This window comes from Hypanus sabinus, chromosome X2 (genome assembly GCF_030144855.1).
Source record: "Hypanus sabinus isolate sHypSab1 chromosome X2, sHypSab1.hap1, whole genome shotgun sequence".
NCBI lineage: Eukaryota > Metazoa > Chordata > Chondrichthyes > Myliobatiformes > Dasyatidae > Hypanus > Hypanus sabinus.
The window spans coordinates 30517280-30541552 of record NC_082739.1 but is presented as its reverse complement, the minus strand read 5'-3'; the positions used below and the strand labels follow the sequence as shown (position 1 = coordinate 30541552).

The following is a 24273-nucleotide window of genomic DNA, read 5'->3' as shown; positions in this document are numbered from 1 at the left end:
ATAGAGATAGGGGAGGGGGAAGGGCTAGAGGCGCCAGGTGGAGAACCAATCAGAGGAAGGATAAAGGGTGGAGGGGATAAGCATGAAAGAACTGTAGAGATAAAGGAGCAGAAAGTTGAAAGGGGAGAGGGGCAGAGAGGGACCTAGGATGGGGGGAGGGAGGGAGCACCTCCGCTCCGTCCGTCACAATAGACAGGACCTCCCGGTTGCCACCCACTTCATATCTGCCTCTCATTCCCATCTAGATATGTCAATACATGGCCTTCTCTACTGCCATGATGAGGCCAAACTCAGGTTAGAGGAGCAACACCTCATCTACCGTCTGGGTAGCCTCCAGCCTGGTGGTATGAACATTGAATTCTCCAATTTCCGGTAATCCCCTTCCCCTCCCCCTTCCCCTATCCCAGGTCCCTCTCTGCCCCTCTCCCCTTTCAACTTTCTGCTTCTTTATCTCTACAGTTCTTTCATGCTTATCCCCTCCCCCCTTTATCCTTCCTCTGATTGGTTCTCCACCTGGCGCCTCTAGGCCCTACCCCCTCCCCTATCTCTATTACTGGGCTTCGGCCCTCTCCTCCCCCCCACTCCTGATGAAGGGTAGCGGCCCGAAACGTTGGCTACTCTTTTCTCACGGATGCTGCCTGACCTGCTGAGTTTTTCCAGTGTTGTGTACGTATTCTTTGTCCTTGCACTGTTCACGGTGAGCCCAGTCTGGTGTATTCCCCCTTCCATACCTGGTTGTTTAAAATATCACCACCCTCCCCCACCAAAGGCTGAAAATCTTACATATTCACCGGGATGGGACCAGTCGTCCCCATTCCCCAGGAGTGGGAAGATTTGATCCCCTTTCTGCGAAGAACAGTAGACACAGGAGGAGTACCAGATAGTTGGAGTGTGGCAAATGTTGTTCTATTGTTCAAGAAAGATAATAGGGATAATCCTGCAGCATATTATGGACCAACAAGTCTTACGTCAGAGGTGTGCAAATAAGGGGAAAGAATTTACAAGCATTTGGAGAAGCATAGCCTGATTAGGATTAGTCAGTGTGGCTTTGTTTGGGGCAGGTAAAGCCTCATGAGGCTGAATTCTTTAAGGAAGTGACAAAACACACTGAGGAAGGTAGAGCAGTGGATGTGGTATATATAGATTTTAGTAAGGTTTTGAGAAGGTTCCACATTGTAGGTTCGTTCAGAAAGTCAGGAAGCATGGAATCCATGGAACTTTGCCTGAGTGGATTCAGAATTGGCTTTCCTGCAGAGTAGAATGTATTCTGTCTGCTGGTTGGTGACTAGTGATGATCCGCAGGGTTCTGTATGGGATCCCAACTTATTGTGATTTTTGTAAATAACTTGGAGGAGGAAATGTGGAAGTGGGTTCATAAGTTTGCAAATGACACTCAAGTTGAAGTATTGTGGATAATATAGAAGGTTGCCGTAGGTCAATATAGAAGGATGTAGTCAGGATGCAGGATTGGATGGAGAAGTGTCAGATGGAGTTCAATCTAGAATTGTGAGAAGACTGAGTACAAGGTTAATGGCAGGAGCCTTAGCAGTGTGGAGGAACAGAGTGATCTTGGGGTCCAAATTCATAGATCCCTCAAAGTTGCTGTGAAAATTGATAGGATGTGCTGGCTTTCATTAATCGAGGATTGAGTTTAAGAACCCCAAGGTAATGTTGCACTGTATAAACCTCTAGTTAGACCACACATGGAATAGTGTTTTCATTTCTGGTCACCTCATTATAGAAAAAATGGGGAAGCTTTAGAGAGGGTGCAGAGGAGATTTAACAGGATGCTGCCTGAATTAGGGAACATGCCTTATGAGGAAAGCATGAGCTTTTTTCCTTGGGGTGACAGAAGATGAGTAACAGAGGTACATCAGATGATAAGAGACATAGATAGAGTGGACAGCCATAATCTTTTTCCCAAGGTGGCAATAGTCATTACCAGAGGGCATCTGCTTATGCTGAGTGGAGAAAAGTTGAAGGGAATGTCAGCAAGAGCGATGGATGCCTGGAATGCAGTGCACTGCCAGGGTTGCTGGTAGAGGCTGATTCAATAGGTGTATTTAAGAGACTCTTACAGAGGCTGTATGAAGTTTGTAGTTTCTCCCCTTAATCGTGAGGGTTTTCTCCAGGCACTGCAGTTTCCTCCCACTTTCCAAAGATGCATGTGTTAGTAGGTTAATTGGTCACATGGGTGTAATTGGGTGGCCCGGGCTCATTGGGCCGTGCTGTATCTCGAGATAAATGTAAAGAAGATGAAGGGATACGGGCTATGTAGGAGGGAAGAGGTAGATTGAACCAGAATTTGGATGCAGGAAGAAGCAAAAAAAAGCACACACGTTGCCAGCATGTGCAGACTCACCTCTGGAGTAGGTTAAAAAGGTCGGTGCAACATGCATGTTCTGTATTTTACGCTTTATCTGCCAGCCCAGCACTCCATTCAGGAAATAATCATGCACCCATCTCGGATCAGGTCAATGGCATTCTCAAGGAGGAGAGTAATCAGCCAGAAGCCATGGTACATATTGGGACCAACGTCACTGGTAGGAAAAGGGAGCAGGACCTTAAGAGAGAATTTAGAGAGTTAGGTAGAAAGCTGAAAAGCAGGTCCTTGAAGGTAGTCATCGCTGGATTGCTGCCTGTGTCACATGCCAGTGAGGGTAAGATGATTCAGCAGGTGAATGTGTGGTTAAGGAAGTGATGCAGGGGACAGGGTTTCAGATTTCTGGATCAGATGATAAGAGACATAGATAGAATGGACAGCCATCATCTGATTTCTGTTTCTGGGGAAGGTACGACCTGTATGAAAAGGACAGGTTACACCTGAACCCAAGTGGGACCAATATCCTTCTGTGCAGGTTTGCTCAAGCTGTTGGGAGGGTTTAAATTAATTTGACAGGGGGAAAGGAACCAGAGTGATAGGGCTGAGGGTGGGGCAGTTGGTATACAGTGTGTAGTGAGGCTGTGAGGAAGGACAGGCAGGTGATAGGGCAAAATTGCTGTCAGTGGGAATACTTGAAGTGCAACAGCGGGCCAAAATAAAAAAGGGTGATGAATACAGGACTGAAGGTGTTATATTTGAATGCAAGCAGTGTATGGAATAAGGTAGGTGATCTTGCAGCGCAGTTAGAGATTGGCAGGTATAACATGGAAGGTATCACAGAGTCCATAAGACATAGGAGCAGAATTAGGCCATTCAGCCCATTGAGTCTGCTCCACCATTTCATCATGATCCTGGATCCAACTCAATCCCATACACCTGCCTTCTCACCATATCTTTTGATTCCCTTACCGATCAGGAAACGATCAACTTCCGCTTTAAATATACATACGGACTTGGCCTCCACCACAGTCTGTAGCAGAGCATTCTGCAGATTCACCACTCTCTGGCTAAAAACATTCCTCCTTACCTCTGTTCTGAAGGATCGCCCCTCAATTTTGAGGCTGTGCCCTCAGGTTCTGGATACCCCCACCAGAGGAAACATCCTCTCCACATCCACCCTACACAGTCCTTTCAACATTCGGCAGGTTTCAATGAGATTCCCCTACCCCCCCCCCCCCCCCGGATTCTTCTAAATTCCAGTGAGTACAGGCCCAAAGCTGCCAAACGATCCTCATATGTTAACTCCTTCATTCCTGGAACCTCCTCTGGACTCTCTCCAATGACAACACATCCTTCCTGAGATATGGAGCCCAAAACTGCTGGTAATCTTCCAAGTGCAGCCTGACCAGTGTCTTACAAAGCCTCAGCATTGTCTCCTTGCTTTTATATTCTATTCCCCTCAAAATAAATGCCAAAATTGCATTTGCCTTCTTTACCATAGACTCAACCTGTAAATTAACCTCCTGGGAGTCTTGCACGAGGACGCCTCAGTCCCTCTACACCTCCGATGTTTGAACTTTCTCCCCATTTAGATAATAGTCTGCACTATAGTTCCTTTTACCAATATACATTATCATACATTCTCCAACATTGTATTCCATCTGCCACTTTTTTGCCCATTCTTCCAATTTGTCTAAGTCCTGCTGCAATCACATTGCTTCCTGCATCAGACTGCAGTTTCTTCTGGCCAACACCCCTGAGATGACTTTTTAGAGCAGCTCGTGATTGAGCCCACTAGGGGATTAGCAATACTGGATTGGGTGTTGTGTAGTGAACCGGATATGATTAAGGAGCTAAAGGTGAAGGAACCCTTAGGAAACAGTAATCACCCTGCAATTTGAGAGGGAGAAGCTAAAATGAGATGTATCAGTATTCCAGTGGAGTAAAGGGAATTACAGAGACATGAGAGAAGAGCTGGCTAAAGTTGATTGGAAGGGGACACTAGCAGGGATGACGGCAGAACAGCAATGGCTGGAGTTTCTGCGAGCAATTCGGAAGGTGCTGGATAGATACATCCCAAAGACGAGGAAATATTCTAAAGGCAGGATGACACAACTGTGGCTGACAGGGGAAGTCAAAGCCAATATAAGAGCAAAAGAGAGGACATATAATAGAGCACAAATTAGTGGGAAGTTAGAGGGTTGGGAAATCTCTAGCATATAAGTTTGGTGACCCAGGTCTGTAAAAGAAAACCAGGTATGACTTGCGGGGGGCTACTTCAATGCAAAGAGACTATTTCAAATGAGGTTGGAAGCAACGTTGGATGCACGACAACTGTGGCCAGGTTTGCAGGGCATTACTTCCTACAAAGTGAAAACCAATAGCATGAATGGCAGTGACGCTTCATTACCAGATGAACTCTACGCTTTCTATGTCTACTTTGAAAGAGAGAGTATAACTGCAGCTGTGAAGATCCCTGCTGTACCTGATGTCTCTGTCTCAGAGGCCGATGTTAGGCTGTCTTTAAAGAGGGTGAACCCTCACAAGATGGCAGGCCCCAATAGAGGGCCAATTGGTGATAATACCTCCGCCTCGCTGATGATCAACACTGGTGCACCTCAGGGGTGTGTGTTTAGCCCACTGCTCTACTCTCTCTATACCCATGACTGTGTGGCTAGGTATAGCTCAAATACCATATATAAATTTGCTGACAACCATTACTACCATTATTAGAATCTCAAATGGTGACAAGAGGGTATACAGGAATGAGATATGCCAACTAGTGGAGTGGTGTCACAGCAAAAACCTTGCACTCAACGTCAGTAAGGTGAAAGAGCTGATTGTGGACTTCAGGAAGGGTAAATTGAAGGAACACACAACAATCCTCATAGAGGGATCAGAAGTGGAGAGAGTGAGCAATTTCAAGTTCCTGGGTGTCAAAATCTCTGAGGATCTAAGCTGATCCCAGAATATTGATGCAACTGCAAAGAAGGGAAAACAGCAGCTTTATTTCATCAGGAGTCTGAGGAGATTTGGTTTGTCAAAAGCTTCTATAGATGATAGATGTACCATGGACAGCATTCTGACAAGCTGTATCACGGGGGGTGGGGGACAGGGTGGTGCTATTGCACATCACCAAAAGAAGGTACAGAAAGTTGTAAAATTAGTCAACATCTTGGGTACTAGTCTCCATAGTATCCAAGACATGTTCAAGGATTGGTGCCTCAAAAAGGCAATGTCCATTATGAAGGAGCCCCATCACCCAGGGCATGCCCTTTTCTCACTGTTACCATCAGGTAGGAGGTACAGAGGCCTGAAGGTACACTCTCAGCAATTCAGGAACAGCTTCTTCCCCTCTGCCATCCAATTCCTAAATGGACATTGAACCCATGAACGCTACCTCACTTTTTTAATATGTATTATTTCTGTGTTTACACTATTTTGATCTATTTAATATACATATATATACTTACTGTAATTGATTTATTTCTTTTTTTCTTTCTATATTATGAATTGCATTGAACTGCTATTGCTAAGTTAACAAATTTCACGACACATGCCAGTGATAATAAACCTGATTCTGAAATTTTTAAAAGCTAATAGAAGGCAACTGAAAAAAACCATAAGCGGTGAAATATGAAGGTAGGTTAGCCAATAATATCAAAAATGATATGAAAAGGTTTTTTTTGGGATATATAAAGAGAAAAAAAGAGGTGAGAGTAGATGTTGGACTGCTGGAAAATGGCACTGGAGAGATAGCAATGAGAGGAGGGCAAAGAAATGACAGATGAACTGTATCAGTACCTGTATATTGTATCAATGTGGAGGACACTAGTAGTATGCCGGAAGTTCAAGAGTGTCAAGGGACAGAAGGGAGTGCAGTTGCTATTACTAGGGAGATGATGTTTGGGAAACTGGAAGGTCTGAAGGCAAATAAGTCACCTGACCTGATGGACTGCATCCCAGGTTTCTGAAAGAGGTGGCTGAAGAGATTGTGGAGGCATTAGTAATGATCTTTCAAAAATCAATAGATTCTGGCATGTTTCTGGAAGACTGGAAAATTGCAAACTCCATTCTTCAAGAAGGGAGGGAGGAAGAAGAAAGGAAACTATCGGCCAGTTAGCCTGACCTCAGTGGTTGGGAAGATGTTAGAGTTTATTGTTAAGGATATGGTTTTGCAGTACTTGGAGGCATATGACAAAATAGGCCAAAGTCAACATCATTTCCTTAAGGAAAAGTCTTGCCTAACCAATCTGTTGGAATTCTTTGAAGAAATAACAGGTAGGATAGACAAAGGAGAGGAAGTGGATGATGTTTATTCGGACTTTCCAAAGGCCTTTAACAAGGTGCCACACATGAGGCTGCTTATCAAATCAAGAGCCAATGGTATTACAGGAAGGATATGAGATGGATAAAAGATTAGCTGATTGGCAGGAGGCAAAGAATGGGAATAAATGGGGCCTTTTCTGGTTAGCTGCCAATGACTAATGGTGTGCCACAGGGGTAAGCATTGGGACCACTTCTTTACACGTTGTATGCTAATGATTTGGATAAAGGAATTGATGGCTTTGTGGCCAAGTTTGTGGACAATTTGACAGGCAGGTAGCATTGAGGATCATGGTGTGTGTAGAAGGACTTAGACAGATTGGGAGAATGGGCAAAGAAGTGGCAGATAGAATATAGTGTCGGGAAGTGTGTGGTAATACACTTTGGCAGAGGGAATGAAGGCTTGGACTATTTTCTAAATGAGGAACAAAATCAAAACCCAGAGATGCAGAGCGGCTTGGGAGTCCTCGTGCAGGATTCCCTTAAGGTTAACTTGCAGGTTGATTTGGTCATAAGGAAGCCAAATGCAATGTTACCGATCATTTCAAGAGGACTGGAATACAAAAACAAAGATGTAATGCTGAAGCATTATAAGGCATTCTTCAGACCGCACTATTGTGAGTATTGTGAGCAGTTTTGGGATCCTTATCTAAGAAAAGATGGGCTAGCATTGGAGAGGGTCCAGAGGAGGTTCACGAGAATGATCCCAGAAATGAAAGGGTTAATGTATGAGGAGCATTTGATAGCTCTGGGCCTGTACTCACTAGAGATGGGGATCTCACTGAAATCTATCAAATATTGAAAGGTCTGGATAAAGTGGATAGAGAGAGGATGTTTCCTTTTCTGGGGAGTCTAGCACCAGACTCAGGAATGAGGGACATCTATGAGGAACGGAGGTGAAGAAAATTTCATTAGCCAGGGTGTATTGAGTCTGTGGAAGTCATTGCCACAGATGGCTGTGCAGGCCAAATCATTGGGTATATTTAAGGTGGAGGTTGATAGGTTCTTGATTAATCAGGCTATGGGGAAAAAGCAAGAGAATGGAGTGAGAGGGGTAATAAATCAGCCATGATGGAATAGAGGAACAGATGTGATGGGCCAAATGGCCTAATTCTGCTCCTGTATCTTCTGGTGTTAATGGTTTTATCAGTATTGATGTCAGCTGTGAGGAGAAAAGGCAGCATGTCCCTACAGCCTGTTGACCTTCACCAGTTCATCATCTGCCAACTATGGTGTGATACTTCACCACTGCTTGTCCTGCTGAGTGTTTCCAGCATTCTTTTGCTCTGTTTTATTTCAGATTTGCAGAGTCTGCAGGATCTTGCCTAAGCACCGTCAGGAAGAGGGCGAATCTCACCGGTGCTGCCGAGTTGACCCTACTCTTTGCCCCCTGGATTATTGTATGTCAGGGTGAGTAATATAATGAAACTCCCAAGGTCCTGCAGTGAGATCAGGGAACCACACACATTACCTGATCAAACTTTGGGATTAAACTTTCTTAGGATCAACTTTATTTGGCGTATACCTTTACATGTATTAGGAACTTGATGTGGTGTGTTGGTCAGAGGATGACCTGCAACAAAAACCAACAACGTGCAACAATTATAAAGAATAAAGAATGGATCACCATTGCTGGTGTTGAGAGAAAATAGGAGAAGGGGAGAACACACCCCTGTAGGGCATTAGTGCTGAGGTAGAAGATGTAGAGCTGGGCTTGCCTCTCCAGTGGAGAGGAATTTTGTGAACCTCCTGTAGCTGGGACTTGGCACTGTCACAGTGTGCACTGGCAACAACTCAACCCAGGTGCAAAGGAATGGCGGACTCTGTCACAGTGTGCACTGGCAACAACTCAACCCAGGTGCAAAGGAATGGCGGACTCTGTCACAGTGATCGCTGGCAACGGCTTAACCCAGGTACGAAGGAATTGTAGACTCCTCATGTAGAGGCGAAAACAATGTTATACATAGGAATTCCAACAGAGCATCAGTGGCACAACCGAGTGACACCTCAAGACAAATCTTTCTCAACCCAAGGACTCCACCAACAGTGCTAATCAAGAGTTTGAATTAAATAATCACAGAAAGCTGAAAACCTGCGCCCATCACAATTAACTTGACAATATTAAACAGAAAGCTCAAGAACTTAACGACTCTAGTTAATGCAACAAGAGTAAATACAGGTACTCGAGAAACCTCGAAGCCCAATGCTCAATGGCTTGCCGCAGAGACACACAAGGCCTACCTCCCACCTTAAGGCCAGCGCCAAGGAGCCCAGGGGAACTAGAGACAGGTCTGGGAAACCCAGAACAGACCTGATGCTCTCGAGACAGGACTGGAAAATCCAGAACAGACTTGACGCTCTCGAGACAGGACTGGAAAATCCGGAACAGACCTGATGCTCTCGAGACAGGACTGGAAAATCCGGAACAGACTTGACGCTCTCGAGACAGGACTGGAAAATCCGGAACAGACCTGATGCTCTCGAGACAGGACTGGAAAATCTGGAACAGACCTGATGCTCTCGAGACAGGACTGGAAAATCCGGAACAGACTTGACGCTCTCGAGACAGGACTGGAAAATCCTGAACAGACCTGACGCTCTCGAGACAGGACTGGAAAATCCAGAACAGACCTGATGCTCTCGCGACAGGACTGGAAAATCCGGAACAGACCTGATGCTCTCGAGACAGGTCTGGAAAATCCGGAACAGACCTGATGCTCTCGAGACAGGACTGGAAAATCCGGAACAGACCTGATGCTCTCGAGACAGGACTGGAAAATCCGGAACAGACCTGACGCTCTCGAGACAGGACTGGAAAATCCGGAACAGACTTGACGCTCTCGAGACAGGACTGGAAAATCCAGAACAGACCTGACGCTCTCGAGACAGGGCTGGAAAATCCGGAACAGACCTGATGCTCTCGAGACAGGACTGGAAAATCCGGAACAGACCTGATGCTCTCGAGACAGGACTGGAAAATCCGGAACAGACTTGACGCTCTCAAGACAGGACTGGAAAATCCGGAACAGACCTGATGCTCTCGAGACAGGACTGGAAAATCTGGAACAGACTTGATGCTCTCGAGACAGGTCTGGAAAATCCAGAACAGACCTGATGCTCTCGAGACAGGGCTGGAAAATTCGGAACAGACCTGATGCTCTCGAGACAGGACTGGAAAATCCGGAACAGACTTGACGCTCTCGAGACAGGACTGGAAAATCCGGAACAGACTTGACGCTCTCGAGACAGGACTGGAAAATCTGGAACAGACTTGATGCTCTCGAGACAGGTCTGGAAAATCCGGAACAGACCTGATGCTCTCGAGACAGGACTGGAAAATCCGGAACAGACCTGATGCTCTCGAGACAGGACTGGAAAATCCGGAACAGACCTGATGCTCTTGAGACAGGTCTGGAAAACTCGGAACAGAGCAGCTAACTCAGGAACATTGCACATATAACTCATTAACATTGCGCATATAACTTGGAGACACTGCATAAATAACTCAAAAGCATTATGCATCTAACTCGGGAATATTGCATATAGCTTGGAAACGTTGTGCATAGCTTGGAAATATTGCGCATATAACTTGAAAACACTGGGGAGCGTTGCGCATATAACTTGGGAGCATTGCATATAGTTTGGAAACATTGCATTTAGCTCTGAAAAATTGCAAATAGCTCAGAAACATTGTGCATATAATTCCAAGGCATTGCAAATAGCTCAGACCAGAAACTTTGCATTTTAGCTCGGAAAAATTGCATTTAGCGCAGAAACTTTGCAAATAGATCGGAAACATTGCAAATAGCTCGGAAACATTGCAAATAGCTCGGAAACATTGCAAATAGTTTGGAAACATTGCAAATACCTCAGAAATATTGCATATGGATCGGAAGCATTGCAAAGAGCTCAGAAATATTGCAATTAACTTGGAAACACTGCATATAGATCGTAAACATTGCTAATAGCTCGGGATCATACGTAGCTCGGAAATACTGCAAGTAGCTCATAAATATTGCAACTAGCTTGGGAAGAGAATGTTGCATATAGATCATAAACATTTCACATCGCTCGGAAGCCTTGCATGTAGCTCGGAAACTTTGAATACCATGGGAGTCCTTATGAACCTTGTCAACCCAGAGGAGCTCAGAAAAAGTCTTCAACATATACTGGAGAAGCTCATCCAGTCTATTCTAGAGAAGCTATGAGCGCAATAGAGACACCCAGATGGTATGTTGCCTCCCTGGTACTGGGGCCAGGGATGCCTTGGATCGGGTCCATGGCTTTCTCAAGGGTAAGGGTCAGCAGCCAGATGTCTTGGTACATACTGGCATCAATAATATATGCAGACAAGGTGAGGAGGTCCTGAAGAGAGATTTTAGGGAGCCAGGTAGAAAGCTGAAAACAGGACCTCCTGGGTAGTAATCGCTGGATTGCTGCTTGTGCCACATGCCAGTGAGGGTAAGAATGGGATGATTTGGCAGGTGAATGTGTGGCTTAAGAAATGGTACAGGGGGAAGAGGTTCAGATTTGTGGATCATTGGGGCATCTTCTGGGGGAGGTATGACCTGTACAAAAGGGATGGGATACACCTGAACCCGATGGGAACCAATATCCTTCTGGGCAGGTTGGCTAGAGTTGTTCGGCTGGGTTTAAGCAAATTTGATGGAGTGATAGGAACTGGAATGATAACGCTGAAGATGAGGTAGTTGGTTTTCAAACAAATGCAATGTGTAGTGAGACTGCTAGCAAGGAGAGGCTGTTGATAGGGCAAAAATGCAGTCAGTAGGATGAGTTGCAACGTAAAAGGTGGACAAAATCGAAAAGGGTGAGTACAGGACTGAAGGTGTTATATTTGAATGCATGCAGTATACAGAATAAGGTAGATAAACTTGTAGCACGGTTACAGATTGGCATTTAAGATATTGTAGGTATCACTGAATCTTGGCTAAGAGAAGATTATCGCTGGGAGCTGAAAGTCCAAGGATACACATTGTAATAAAACGACAGGCATAAAGGCAGAGGGGGCAGTGGTGCTCTGTTGGTTAAAAATGAAACCAAATCATTATAAAGAGGAGATATGGAGCCAGAAGTTGTTGAATCATTGTAGACAGAGCGAAGGCACTGCAAGGGTGAAAAGACCCTGATGGGTGTTATATACAGACCCCAAACAGTAGTAAGGATGTCATCTGCAAATTACAATGGGAGATAGAAAATGCATGCCAAAAGGACAATGTTACAATAGTCACGGGGAATTTCAATATGCATGTAGACTGGGAAAATCAGGTTGGTGCTGGATCCAAGAGGGGAAATTTCTAGAGTGCCTATGAGATGGCTTTTTAGAGCAGCTCATGGTTGAGCCCACTAGGGGGTCAGCTATTTTGGACTGGGTGTTGTGCATTGAACCAGAATTGATTAAAGACTTTAACGTAAAAGAACCCTCAGGGACAAATGATCAAATTCACCCTAAATTCGAGAAGGGGAAGCTAAAGTCATATGTATCAGTATTATAGTGGAGTAAAGGGGCACAAGAGAGGAGTTGGCCAGAATTGATTGGAAAAGAACACTGGCAGGGATGACGGCAGAGCAGCAATGGCTGGAATTTCTGTAAGCAATTTGGAAGGGATAGGATATATACATCCCAAAGAGGAAGAAGTATTCTAAAGGCAAGATGACACAACCGTGACTAACAAGAGAAGACAAACCCAACATAAAAGCCAAAGAGAGGGCAAAAAATGAAGCAAAAATTAGTGGCAAGTTAGAGGATTGGGAAGCTTTTAAAAACCAACAGAAGGCATCTAAAAAGACATTAAGAGAGTAAAGATGGAATACAAAAGTGAGCTAGCTAATAATATTAAAGAGTAATCAAAAGTTTTTTCAGATACATAAATTGTAAAAGAGAGGTGAGAGTGGATATTGGACCACTGGAAAACAATGCCAGAGAGGTCGTAATGAGGGGCAATGAAATGGCAGATGAACTGAATAAATATTTTGCATCAGTCTTCACTGTGGAAGACACTAGCAGTCTGGTGGTGGTTCCAAGTGTCATGAAATGTCCGAAGTTACTATTAATAAGCGGAATGTTTTGGGGAAACTGAAAGGTCTGAAGGTGGATAAGTCACTAGGACCAGATAGCATACACCCCAGAGTTCTGAAAGAGGTGGCTGAAGAGAATTTGGAGACATTTCAAGAATCACTGGATTCTGGAATGGTTCCAGGGACTGGAAAATTGCAAATGTCACTCCACTCTTCAGAAAGGGAGAGAGACTGAAGAAAGGAAATTATTGGCCAGTTTGTCTGACCTCAGTGGTTGGGAAGATGTTGGAGCTGATTGCTAAGGATGTGGTTTCGGGGTACTTGGAGGCACATGATAAAATAGGCCGTGGTCAGCATAGTTTCCTCAAGGGAAAATCTTGCCTGACAAATCTTTTTGAATTCTTTGAAGAAACAACAAGTGGGATAGACAAAGGAAAATCAGTTGATGCTGTGAACTTGGGTTTTCAGAAGGTCTTTGACAAAGTGCTACACATGAGGCTGCTTAACAAGCTACATGGTATTACAGGAAAGATTCCAGCATGGATAAAGCAGTGGCTGATTGGCAGGAGGTAAAGGGTGGGAATAAATGGGAGTCTTTTCTAGTTAGCTGCCGGTGACTAGTGGTGTTCCACGGGGGTCTATGTTGGGACTGATTCTTTTTTCATTATATGTGAATAACTTGGATGAAGGAATTGATGGCTTTTTTGCAAGGTTTGCGGACGATACAAAGATAGGTGGAAGGGCAGGTAGTTTTGAGGAAGTAGAAAGGTTACAGAAGGACTTAGATTAGGAGAATAAGCAAAGAAGTAGCAGGTTGAGAAGTGCATGGTCATGCACTTTAGTAGAAGAAATAAAAGGGCTGACTATTTTCTAAATGGAGGGAAAATACAAAACTCTGAGGCACTAAAGGACTTAGGAGTCCTTGTGCAGGATCCCTGAAGGTTAATTTGCAGGTTGAGTCTGTGGTGAGGAAGGCAAATGCAACGTTGGCATTCACTTCAAGAGGACTAGAATATAAAAGCAAGGATGTAAAGTTGAGACTTTATAAAGCACTGGTGAGGCCTCACTTGGAGTATTGTGAGCAGTATTGGGCCCCTCATCTTAGAAAGGATGTGTTGACATTGAAGAGGGTTCAAAGAAGGTTCATGAAAATTATTCCAGGGTTGAAAGGTTTGTTATATGAAGAGTGTTTGATGGCTCCGGGTCTGTATTCAATGGAATTCAGAAGAATGAAGGGTGACCTCATTGAAACCTATCAAGTGGTGAAAGGCCTTGATAGAGTGAATATGGAGAGGATGTTTCCTGTGGTGGGAGAATCTCAGTCTCAGTCTCAGAATAGAGGGGCATCCTTTTAGAACGGAGATGAGGAGGAATTTCTTTAGCCAGAGAGTGGTGTATCTATGGAATACATTGCCACAAGCAGCAGTGGAGGCCAATTCTTTATGTACCTTTAAGGCAGAGGTTGATAGATTCTTGTTTTGTCAGGGCATGAGGGGATACGGGGGGAAGGCATGAGATTGGGGCAGAGAGAGGAAATGGATCGGCCATGATGAAATGGCGAAGCAAGCACGGTGGACCAAATGGCCTAATTCTGCCCCTATATCTTATGGTCTTATGGAACGTAGACTCAGGGCACGTGGAATGTAGGCACGGGACACAAGGTGAGAAAAAAGGCATCCATGCCTCCAGCCAACTGATTTCCAAGCTGGGTCCATTGATGTTGGGGTCCTTCTGTGACAGTGTGTGCTGGCAAAGACTCAGGCCAGGTGAGGGGGAATGGCAGACTCCCCATGTCAAGATGGAAACGAGAGGTTATACAGAGCATCTGTAAACCGACTGAGCGGCATTGTGAGACAAATAATTCTCAACACAAGGACTCTGCTAACAGTGCTAATCAAGAGTCCAAAAGAAATAAACATCAAAAACAGAAAACCTATGCCCGTCACAATTAACTCGACAAGATTAAACAGAAAGCACGAGGGCTTAACTACTCAACTTAATACAACAGTGAGTTAGTACAGGTGCTCAAAAAACCTAGAAGCCTAACACTCCATAGCTTGCTACGAAGGCCTGCAGGGGTCATGACAGGTACATTAAATTTGGAGAGGTTCTCTTGCAGAAGTTCAGGGATGATGGTGTTGAAGACTGAACTGAAATCAGATGGGTTGGGTACTGGGCTGATGCAATAGTAAAATGGAAAGTCATCAAGCCTTCTCTGTCCTCCACAAAAAAATTGATCCAAAGTGTTCCACCCTAGTAATCTCACCTCCCCAGGAAATGGCCCTAATCAGACTGACTTTGGTAAAGTTTTGTCAACATGTTCTGCTGCTGTACAATTTTACAGACAAGAATTGATTCTTTATTTCAGGTTTTCATATTGAGGTGCAATCAGGCGTTGTAGTAACTACAAAATGGCAGGAGATTCTCGAATCCTCCCCAACAAGGACATGGACATTCAGGCAACAATAAGAGAAGCTAAGAAGTTGCCGAAACAAGCACGTGACAGTGTGTTAGCCACAGACAGGACCAGGCTCCTCACCGAGCCAAAGAAACTCAAGCAGAGGTACGTTGACAAGGATGGGAAATGTAACGTCCATCATGGGAATGTGCAGGAGACCTATCGATACTTCAGTGACCTGTTCACCACTCTGGTGGATCTCAAGTGGCGGTTTAACCTCTTAATCTTCACCTTGGTCTTTACTGTTACCTGGCTATTCTTTGGCTTCATTTGGTGGTTGATAGCCTATATCCGAGGAGATTTGGACCATCTGGGAGACCCAACATGGACCCCGTGTGTGGATAATTTGAATGGGTTTGTGTCAGCCTTTTTGTTTTCAATCGAAACTGAAACAACTATTGGCTACGGACACAGAGTTATAACAGAGAAGTGCCCGGAAGGGATTATCTTGCTCTTGATCCAGGCAATCTTGGGATCCATTGTTAACGCCCTAATGGTAGGGTGTATGTTTGTGAAGATCTCTCAGCCAAAGAACCGGGCTGAGACGCTGATGTTTTCGCACCGCGCAGTGATCTCCATCCGAGACGAGAAGCTGTGTCTCATGTTCCGAGTTGGAGATCTTCGCAACTCGCACATTGTGGAGGCTTCCATTCGAGCCAAGCTCATCAAATCCAGACAGACCAAAGAGGGCGAGTTCATCCCCCTGAACCAGACTGACATCAATGTGGGCTTTGACACTGGAGATGATCGCCTCTTCCTGGTGTCCCCACTGATCATTTCTCATGAAATAAACGAGAAAAGCCCTTTCTGGGAGATGAACCGAAGTCAGCTGGAGCAGGAAGACTTTGAGATTGTTGTGATCCTTGAAGGCATGGTGGAAGCAACAGGTAGAGTCTAAATTTAATGTGTTTCCTTGGCAGGTTTCCAGAGTCGAGGCCACCCAGCTTTGGTTGGTAGGGAAGTGTGGGTACAGTGTGCCACGAGCCAGATAGGTTCATTGGTCATTGTAAATTGTCCTGTGATTAGGTTAGGGTTAATCAGGATTGTGGGTTTGCTGGGGCAGCTTGGCTCAAAGGGCCAGAAGAGCCTATTCTGTGCTGTATTATTAAATAAAATCAATAAATAAGCCCTAAAGAGTCAGTGGAGGTGGAACGTCCAGGGAGGTGAATGTTAGCCAATTCCAGCATTCCCTAAACTACATCAGTCTCACTTGTCACAAGTCAGCATGCAACATGCCATCTGCCCCATGGATGGAGGTTCCACTTGAATCCTGACGCAAGCATAAAGGAACTGGGAGAACAGAGGCTTATGCTGTTTCAGTGGAGGGGAACAGGGTGGTTCCTTGTGAGGGCAGGAGGAATAGTCAACCCAGAGCAGAAACGTTGCTGGAGTTCTGGCGTATATAGCATCCCTGCTCTGCAGGTATGGCCCGTTACAAAATGATCAGTGATTCCTCACTCAATTTGCAGATTGCCGGATGTACACATTGAAGCCAGTGATCTCCTTGTCTTCTCAATAGAGCAGATCACTCTTCGGATCGGACTGGAAGGTCCAGTTCCTTCCCCTAACTGCGCACAACCGCTCCCACCCCATCCCTTCCCAGGGAGCAAGTTCCTGTCTTCCCGAAGGCCCCAGGGCAGGAATCTATGCACTACTCGTATACATTCCCGGGGAGTGGCACCACTGAGCTTCTTCACTGTCTGTCCCGTTTGCTGGAGTTGTTTAAGTGCTGCGCAAATGCAAGTCCTTCTTTCTGAAAAACTGACACAGATCCTCCACGGGTCAGGGTGATACAGAGTTCACGTTTCAGACCAATGACCCACCATCAGGATATGATTTTAAACCAAGGGTAATTGATCTGACACATCAACTGTGTTTCTCTCTCCACAGATACTGTCTGACCTGCTGAGTGTTTCCAGCATTTTCCGCGTTTATTTCAGGTTCCCATCATTTGCACTTCGGGTCCTTTTTCTCTGCAGATGTAAATCAGTCAAATAATCGGAGTGAAGAACAATTATGCATGGCTCCGAAAGGTCAGGTACTTTGAGCAGTGCTGCAGTAATTGAGGGAATGCATTAGCCTGGAAACAAGTAAAGGACTGCATCAGTTATACTGGCACAGACACAGCTTACCAACACTGCTCTGTGTTCAGGGGCAAGCAAATACCCAGTGTTACTGATCTCTAATTACCTGGGCATTGTTTCATGCGCACCAGAAATAGGTGGCAGGTCACTGGAACCCTCTGCCCTCCTTCTGAGCAGAACATCCTCATCTGACAGAAATGCCATCCAGTTCTATTAATTCATTATCACAGTGCGTTGAGGTAGACCAAGGTAAAACAATAACAGAAAGCAGAGTAAGGTGTAACAGTTACAGAGAGAGTGCAATGCAGGCAGATAATATTAAGCCATAACAAGGTAAATTGTGAGGTTATGAGTCCAGTTTAATGTACTAGGAAACCATTCAATTGCCTTACACGAATGGGATAGAAGCTGCCCCTGAGCCTGGTGGTACATGCTTTCTGGTTTTTGTATCTTTTGCCTGATGAGAGAGGGAGAAGTGAGAATGGCTGCGGTCGGTGGGTTTGATTATGTTGGATGCTTCAACAAGGCAGTGAGAAGTGAAGGCAGAGTCCAGTTTAGCTCCTTATAATCATTCGATACCAATCTCCCTACAAACACAGTTCAGCCGCAGTCCCGGATGGAATGTGGAATAATTGTACTCAGGGTGCAGTTGTTCTCAGAGGCCTGGCATCTGCAGACCACAGCAGCTGCCACCCCCCTGCTGATCACTTTGTTACTGAACTGCCACTTTGAAAGCTCTTGATCCTCTCCCAGCACTTCCCAGTCTTACAGTGGCTGTCTGCTTCAGCTGCTGCCGTGGTCAGCCCAGAGCCTGTCCATTCCTCCCTGCCACCACCCAGTTCATTTCCAGGTGCTGGGATGCTGGAACATGCTGCCTAACTACAGTGCCACCTCCAGGCCCTTAGTTGGTTTCCTTGATGCCATGAAATGACCTCATCTGGTCTACACGTGACTCCAGACTATTGTGGTTGACTCTTTGGTACAGAAATGCTGGAAGTACGTCACAGGTCAGTCAGTCTCTGTGGGGAGAGAAGCAAGGTTCATCTTTCAGGGTGATGACCTTTCACTGGAACTAGCTAACCCTTAAATGCCTCCTCAGTTCAGAAGCAAAGAGGGATGCTCAGTAAACACTGGCATGGTCAGTGATGTAAATAAAGTTTGTCAGTGGGAGCCAGAACAATACTTCACCAGCTTGAATCACATTTAATACAACACAAGACAGATCCCTACTCAAAACCCCCACACCATCCACAGCCACACCAGGTCTGTGACGGGATACTGTCCTCTCTGAGAGAATGTTTCCCCCCATGGCACTCCCACCTAATGGCTCAGCACCATCCATAACAAAGCTGCCTGTTTGATCTGCTCTTCATCCACCATATTAAATGTTCACTCCTCCATCACTGGTGCCAGCTGACAACAGAGGTGACCATCAACAGAATCACTCCGGCAGTCCATCAGGACTTCTTTGACAGCACCTTCCAGCACCTGCACGCTCTGCCACCTGGAAAAACTAAAGGAGCAGGTACATGGAAAAAAGCATCTGTCCACACACCATCCAGACTCCTTAATGTATCATCCTTCCTTCTTTATCACTGGCCTAAACGCTACAACACTACACAACAGGCCCTTGGAAATGCCTGGACAACAAGGATTGCAGTGTATCAAGAAGGCAGCTCATCCCCATCCTCTCAGTTAGGAATAGCCTCGCAGGCATTGCTTGCTTCCATCCCATAAATGACTTGGGATGTTTTGGTTGCAGAACCAATCATCTCACTACCAAAGAAGAGAAAATCTGCAGATGCTGGAAATCCGAGCAACATACACAATGCTGGAGGAACTCAGCAGGCCAGGCAGCATCTTTGGAAAAGAGTACAGTCGATGTTTCAGCCCGTACTTTTTTCCATAGATGCTGCTTGGCCTGCTGAGTTCCTCCAGCATTTTGTGTGTGTTGATCTCACTTCTGAGGCATCTCGGCCTCAGGGCAGCATCCTAGACCCAACTCTTTTTATCAACAGTCCTCCTTCCATCACAATGTCAGGACTGGGATGTTTACTGAGGATGCCACAATATACAATTCCTGCACATTGTAGCAGCTCATTCCCGCTTTGAACAAGAACTGACAACATTTAGACATGGGCTGATAAATGCAAATAATATCCACGTCACATGTGTGTCAGGCAGTGACCCTCTTTAACAAGAGAACAAAACTTTACCCTTGGCATTCTCAGGCATTATTACTGCCCGTGAGTGTCAATGGTCATTGACTTCAGGAAGGGGGTTTACATCAATGATGCCGAGGTCAAGAGGGTTAAGCGTTCCAAGTTCCTAAGAGTGAACATCACCAATAGCCTGACCTGGTCCAAGCATCTTGACACCATGGCCATGAAAGCTCACCAATGCCTCCAGTTCCTCAGGAGGCTAAAGAAATTTGTCATATCCCCTTTGGCCCTTACCAATTTTTATCGATGCACCATAGAAAGCTACCTATCCGGATGCATCATGACCTGGTATTCTAACAGCTTTTGCTGTAACCACAAGAAACCTCAGAGACTTGTGGACACATCTCAGCACTTCACAGAAACCCGCCTCCCTGCCACAGGTTCTGCCTACACCTCTCTGCCTCAGTAAGGCAGCTAAAGACCTCAACCAACCCAGATGCCCTCTCTTCTCTCCCCTCCTATTGCGCAGAAAATACAAAAGCCTTAAAGCACGTATCACCAGGCTCAAGGACAGCTTCTATCCTGCTGTTATAAGATGATTGAACGTTTCTCTAGCATGATTCTTGATCTCACAATCTATCCCGTTGTGACTGTCTACCTGCACTGCACTTTCCCTGTAAATGTAAGCGAAAGGCAAGAGGTATTGCATTGTTAGTCAAGGATTGCATTACTTCAGTATTGAGAGAGAATATCCTAAACGAGAATGTGTTTAAGGAAAAAGTTGCAAAAAAGAAAAATTTGACAGGTATAGGGAACTAATCTGAAGGGCAGGTTTTTCACACAGAGGGTGGAGATATATGGAACAAGCTACTAAAAGAAATTGTAAAGACAGGTGTAACTACATTTGGGCAGGTACGTTGGTAGGAAACGTTTGGAAGAGTATGGGCTAAATGTGGGCAAATAGGATTAGCTTAATTTGGAAGTTTACTCAGCATGAACAAGTTGGGCTAAGTGGCCTGTTTCCACATGTACAAATTGATTAATCTCTCTGAATCTACGACTAATAACAGCAAAAGCCCTTCAGGACCAGGAAGGTCCAGGACAGCATTTGAAAGGAAAAATATGAAGACAAAGAGGGGTCACAAAAAATCACTGGCAAACGGGAATTAAAGCAAACCTAAAGACATTCCATAAATATGCTAAGGGCAAAGTGGGGTGACACAGTGTTAGCACAACACTTTACGGTACCAGAGCCCCCAGTTCAATTCCCGTTGTTGCCTGTAAGGAGCTTGTATGTTCTCCTTGTGATTGCATGGGTTTCTTCCCCTAGTCCAAAGACATACTGGTTGGTAGGTTAATTGTTCATTGTAAATTATCCCATGATTAGGCTCAGGTGAAATCAGGGGTTAAATCAAAGGGCTGGAAGGGCCTGTTTCACACTGTATCTCAATAAATAAAAGTGGAGCCCATAAGGAAAATATGGCAATCTGTATGTGGAGCCAGAAGGGATAGGTGAGGTCCTAAATTAATACTTTTGCATCTATATTTACATAGGAAACTGACTCTGTAGTTTGAGAATTCGGCAATGCGGAAGGTGAAAGTCTAGTACAGGTTTCCATAAATCAGGAGGACACTTGGTGGGTGTAAGGGGGGTAATTTCGCAGGACTGGATGGAATTTTTTAAACTTCGCAGGAACAAGCAATGTGCCAGATGGCTGAAGGACAGTAAACGAGGTCCACATTTTCAAGAAGGGCATCCCTGTAACTACATACCCGTGAGCCTAGCATCAGTGGTAGAGAAGATACTGGAAACAAATTCTGAGGGACAGGATTAATGATCACATGGAAAGGCAGGGAACATCCAGAGACAGCCAGCATGGATTTGTCAAGGCACATCCTGTCTGACCAATTTGATGGAAACCTTTGAAAAGGGAACAATGCATATCAATGAGGACAGGCCAGTAGATGTGATTTACATGAATTCAATAACAAGACTGGTTCAGAATATTAGGGTCCAGAGCAGGTTTGCAAAACAGATCCAAAATTGGCTTGGCAATAGGAAACAGAGGACAATGGTAGAGAGTTGTTTTGTGATTAGATGTCTGTGACTAGTGATTTCAGTGCTGGGATGCAGATGTGCGAGACAAGATCAATTAATTCCCAGATGACATGAAGATTGGCAATGCTGTTAATATTACAAAAGGTAGAACCAAGCTTCAGAGAGACATTGGTGAGTTAGTTAAATGCGCTGAAAAATGGATGGTGGAGTTTAAACCAGGTAAACGTGATGTATTTGGGAACACTAATGAGGCAGGTACACACATCATAAATGGTGGAGCGTTAGAAACAGAGGGACTTTGGAGTAGAAGTCCATAGATGGTTGAAGGTGGCAACACGGTAGATAATGTGATTAAGAATGCATACAGAATATTGGACTTCATCAATCAGGGCATTGTTAAGCGAATTACGCTTCAACTTTCTAAATGCTTGGTCAGCTGGAGTTCTGGTCACCAGGGTATAGGAAGGATGTGATACCACTGATGAGGGTGCAGAGGAAATTCACCAGCATGTTGTCTGGGATGGAGTATTTCATTTATGAAGAACTGTTGAAGGGACTGGATCTGTTCTGAAGTGGATCCTGTTAAGAGCGAACATGATTGAGGTATACAATAAAAATTATAAGGGGTGTAGATAGGGTACACTGCACAAATCTTTTTTCCCTGATTAGGGTGGATAAAATTAGAGGACATAGATTTAGGTTAAGGGGCAAAAGTTTCGGAAAGGGGATTTGAGGGGGACTTCTTCACTCAGAAAGTGCTGATCATTTTCATCAGTCAAAAGGTGTCTGAATGAGCATTTGAATCACTTGGAGCTGGAAGGTTATGGGTTAAGTACTGGAAGATGGGTGCCCACTTGTCAGTGTGAAAAAGATGGACTAAAGGGCACCAGGCACAAATCCTGATGAAGGGTCTTGGTCCAAAGCATTCACTGTTTATTCCTCTCCATAGGTGCTGCCTGACTTGCTGAGCTCTTCCAGCATGTGTGTGTTGTTCAACTTTTCCAGCATCTGCAGAACCTCTTGTGTCAATGATTGGGCTGAAGGTCCTACTTCCATGAACAATAACTGCCATCACCAACAACACAAACATAAACCATGCACCGGGGAAACAACCCAATGCGAACACTATTCAACTAGACAGAATAAAACTGAACAAGATAACAGAGACAAGTCAGGGGGCACTTCAAAGCTCATCACAAGTACAAAATAAATTTATTATCAAAGTACATATATGTCACCATATACAACCCTGAGGTTCAACAGCTGTTGTGTTGTAGTTACTGATGTGCTGTGTGGTAAACACTGCGGACGATTATTTCAGGGCAACTTCCCCTAAACAGCTGCAGGTTAAGCGATGTTCATTGAAGATCTAATAATGACCAGCACCCCAGGGAAAGATCCCCTGCCCTTCCAATAATGATCAGGGCATTTTTATGTTCACAGGGTGTGTGCCAGTTTAATCACATCCTTCAGCATTCAGCAGTAGCTCAGTCTGGTATGGAACTTAGTGACCAATGACTGTGTGCTAGACCATTGACTTTTGCAGTGAGGGTTCAAACTGAACCCTGGCAACGTGTACATATCACCACATATAGTATACAAGTCACACTCGTGTCTGCCGTTGTGCATTCCCCTAACCCAATGTGCTTTCTCAACAGGAATGACCTGTCAGGCCAGAAGCTCGTACTCAGAATCCGAAGTTCTTTGGGGACATCGGTTCACTCCAGTGCTAACTCTTGAGAAGGATTTCTATGAAGTAGATTACAACAGCTTCCATGAGACTTATGAAACCAACACCCCGAGCTGCAGTGCTAAAGAATTGGCTGACATGCTGAGGGCAGGCCGAGCTTTGGCCGAGATAGCTTTGCCAAACCTGCCCAATGAGGTGGCAGCCAACAATACTGGTGAAGAGGAAGAAGACTTTAAAGCAAATAGCCCCATGGCCAAAGCAGAGGAGTCAGAACCTTTCTCCCCAGCTGAAGACTCAGAATACTGCACAGGGTTCTCAGCTCAATTTATACAAGGCCTTGAAGAAGCACAGAAACTCTAGGGTAGCCTGTGCGGTTCATCCAGTTGCTGCTGTCTGTTAAACAAGTGATTAACCATGTAAGCAGGACTGAATTTGAGATATGTAAAGGAGATTCTCAGTATTAGCCCCTGGTGTTCAGTGTGGATCAGAGTTAGAGGGCTGGTATCATTTGTATATAAAAGAATAAACATCACCATTCATGCTATTGCAGTCTGCTTATTGCTGTTACATCTGTTGCACCTCTGTAATATTTGCCTTTGGGCAGTTACCCTTGGCACAAAGTATATATTAGAGGGAAAGTACAGAGCTATTTGAACATGCTCATACTGAAAACAGCGGAAACCTTATTCAGGGATATTGTTATTGGTTTATTATTATCACACGTACCCATATACAGTGTCTGCATGCCATCCAGGCAGATTATGCCACACATAATTATACCGAGGTAGCAAAAGGAATGCAGAATATAATATTGCAAGAGCAGTAGAGGTAGACAAATAAAGTGCAACAGTCATAGTGAGGTATGTTAGGATGTCGAGAGTTCATCTTTTAGAATGTGAGATGTCTATTAGAGAGCCTGATAACAGTGGGTTAGGGGCTGTCCTTCAGTCTGCTAGCACGTGCTCTCAGGCTTTTGTAACCTCTTCCTCACAGGAGCAGAGAGAAGGGAAAATGTCCAAAATGGCTCCTTGATAATGTTGTCTGCTGTCCTGAGACAGCAGGAAGTAGAGACAGAGTCAATAGAGAGGAGGCTGGTTTGCATGATAGACTGGGCTGCATTCACAACCCTCTGCAG

At 44.9% G+C, this 24273-nt stretch overlaps 1 protein-coding gene across 2 annotated transcripts in view; it reads left to right on the top strand.

Annotated features, from left to right (window-relative positions):
* kcnj5 (potassium inwardly rectifying channel subfamily J member 5) overlaps positions 1-23658 on the top strand; it is a 77162-nt gene extending 53504 nt beyond the window's left edge. The window contains exons 2-4 of one of the 2 annotated variants that reach the window (XM_059957328.1): positions 7950-8059; positions 15054-16030; positions 23107-23658. In XM_059957328.1, coding sequence (XP_059813311.1) covers positions 15097-16030; positions 23107-23498 — 1326 coding nt within the window. In that variant the 5' untranslated portion in view covers positions 7950-8059; positions 15054-15096 and the 3' untranslated portion in view covers positions 23499-23658. Of the gene's footprint in view, positions 1-7949; positions 8060-11911; positions 11942-15053; positions 16031-23106 lie in introns of those variants that run through there. The other variant, XM_059957329.1, reaches the window with a different exon arrangement.
* The last annotated feature ends 615 nt before the right edge of the window (positions 23659-24273 follow it).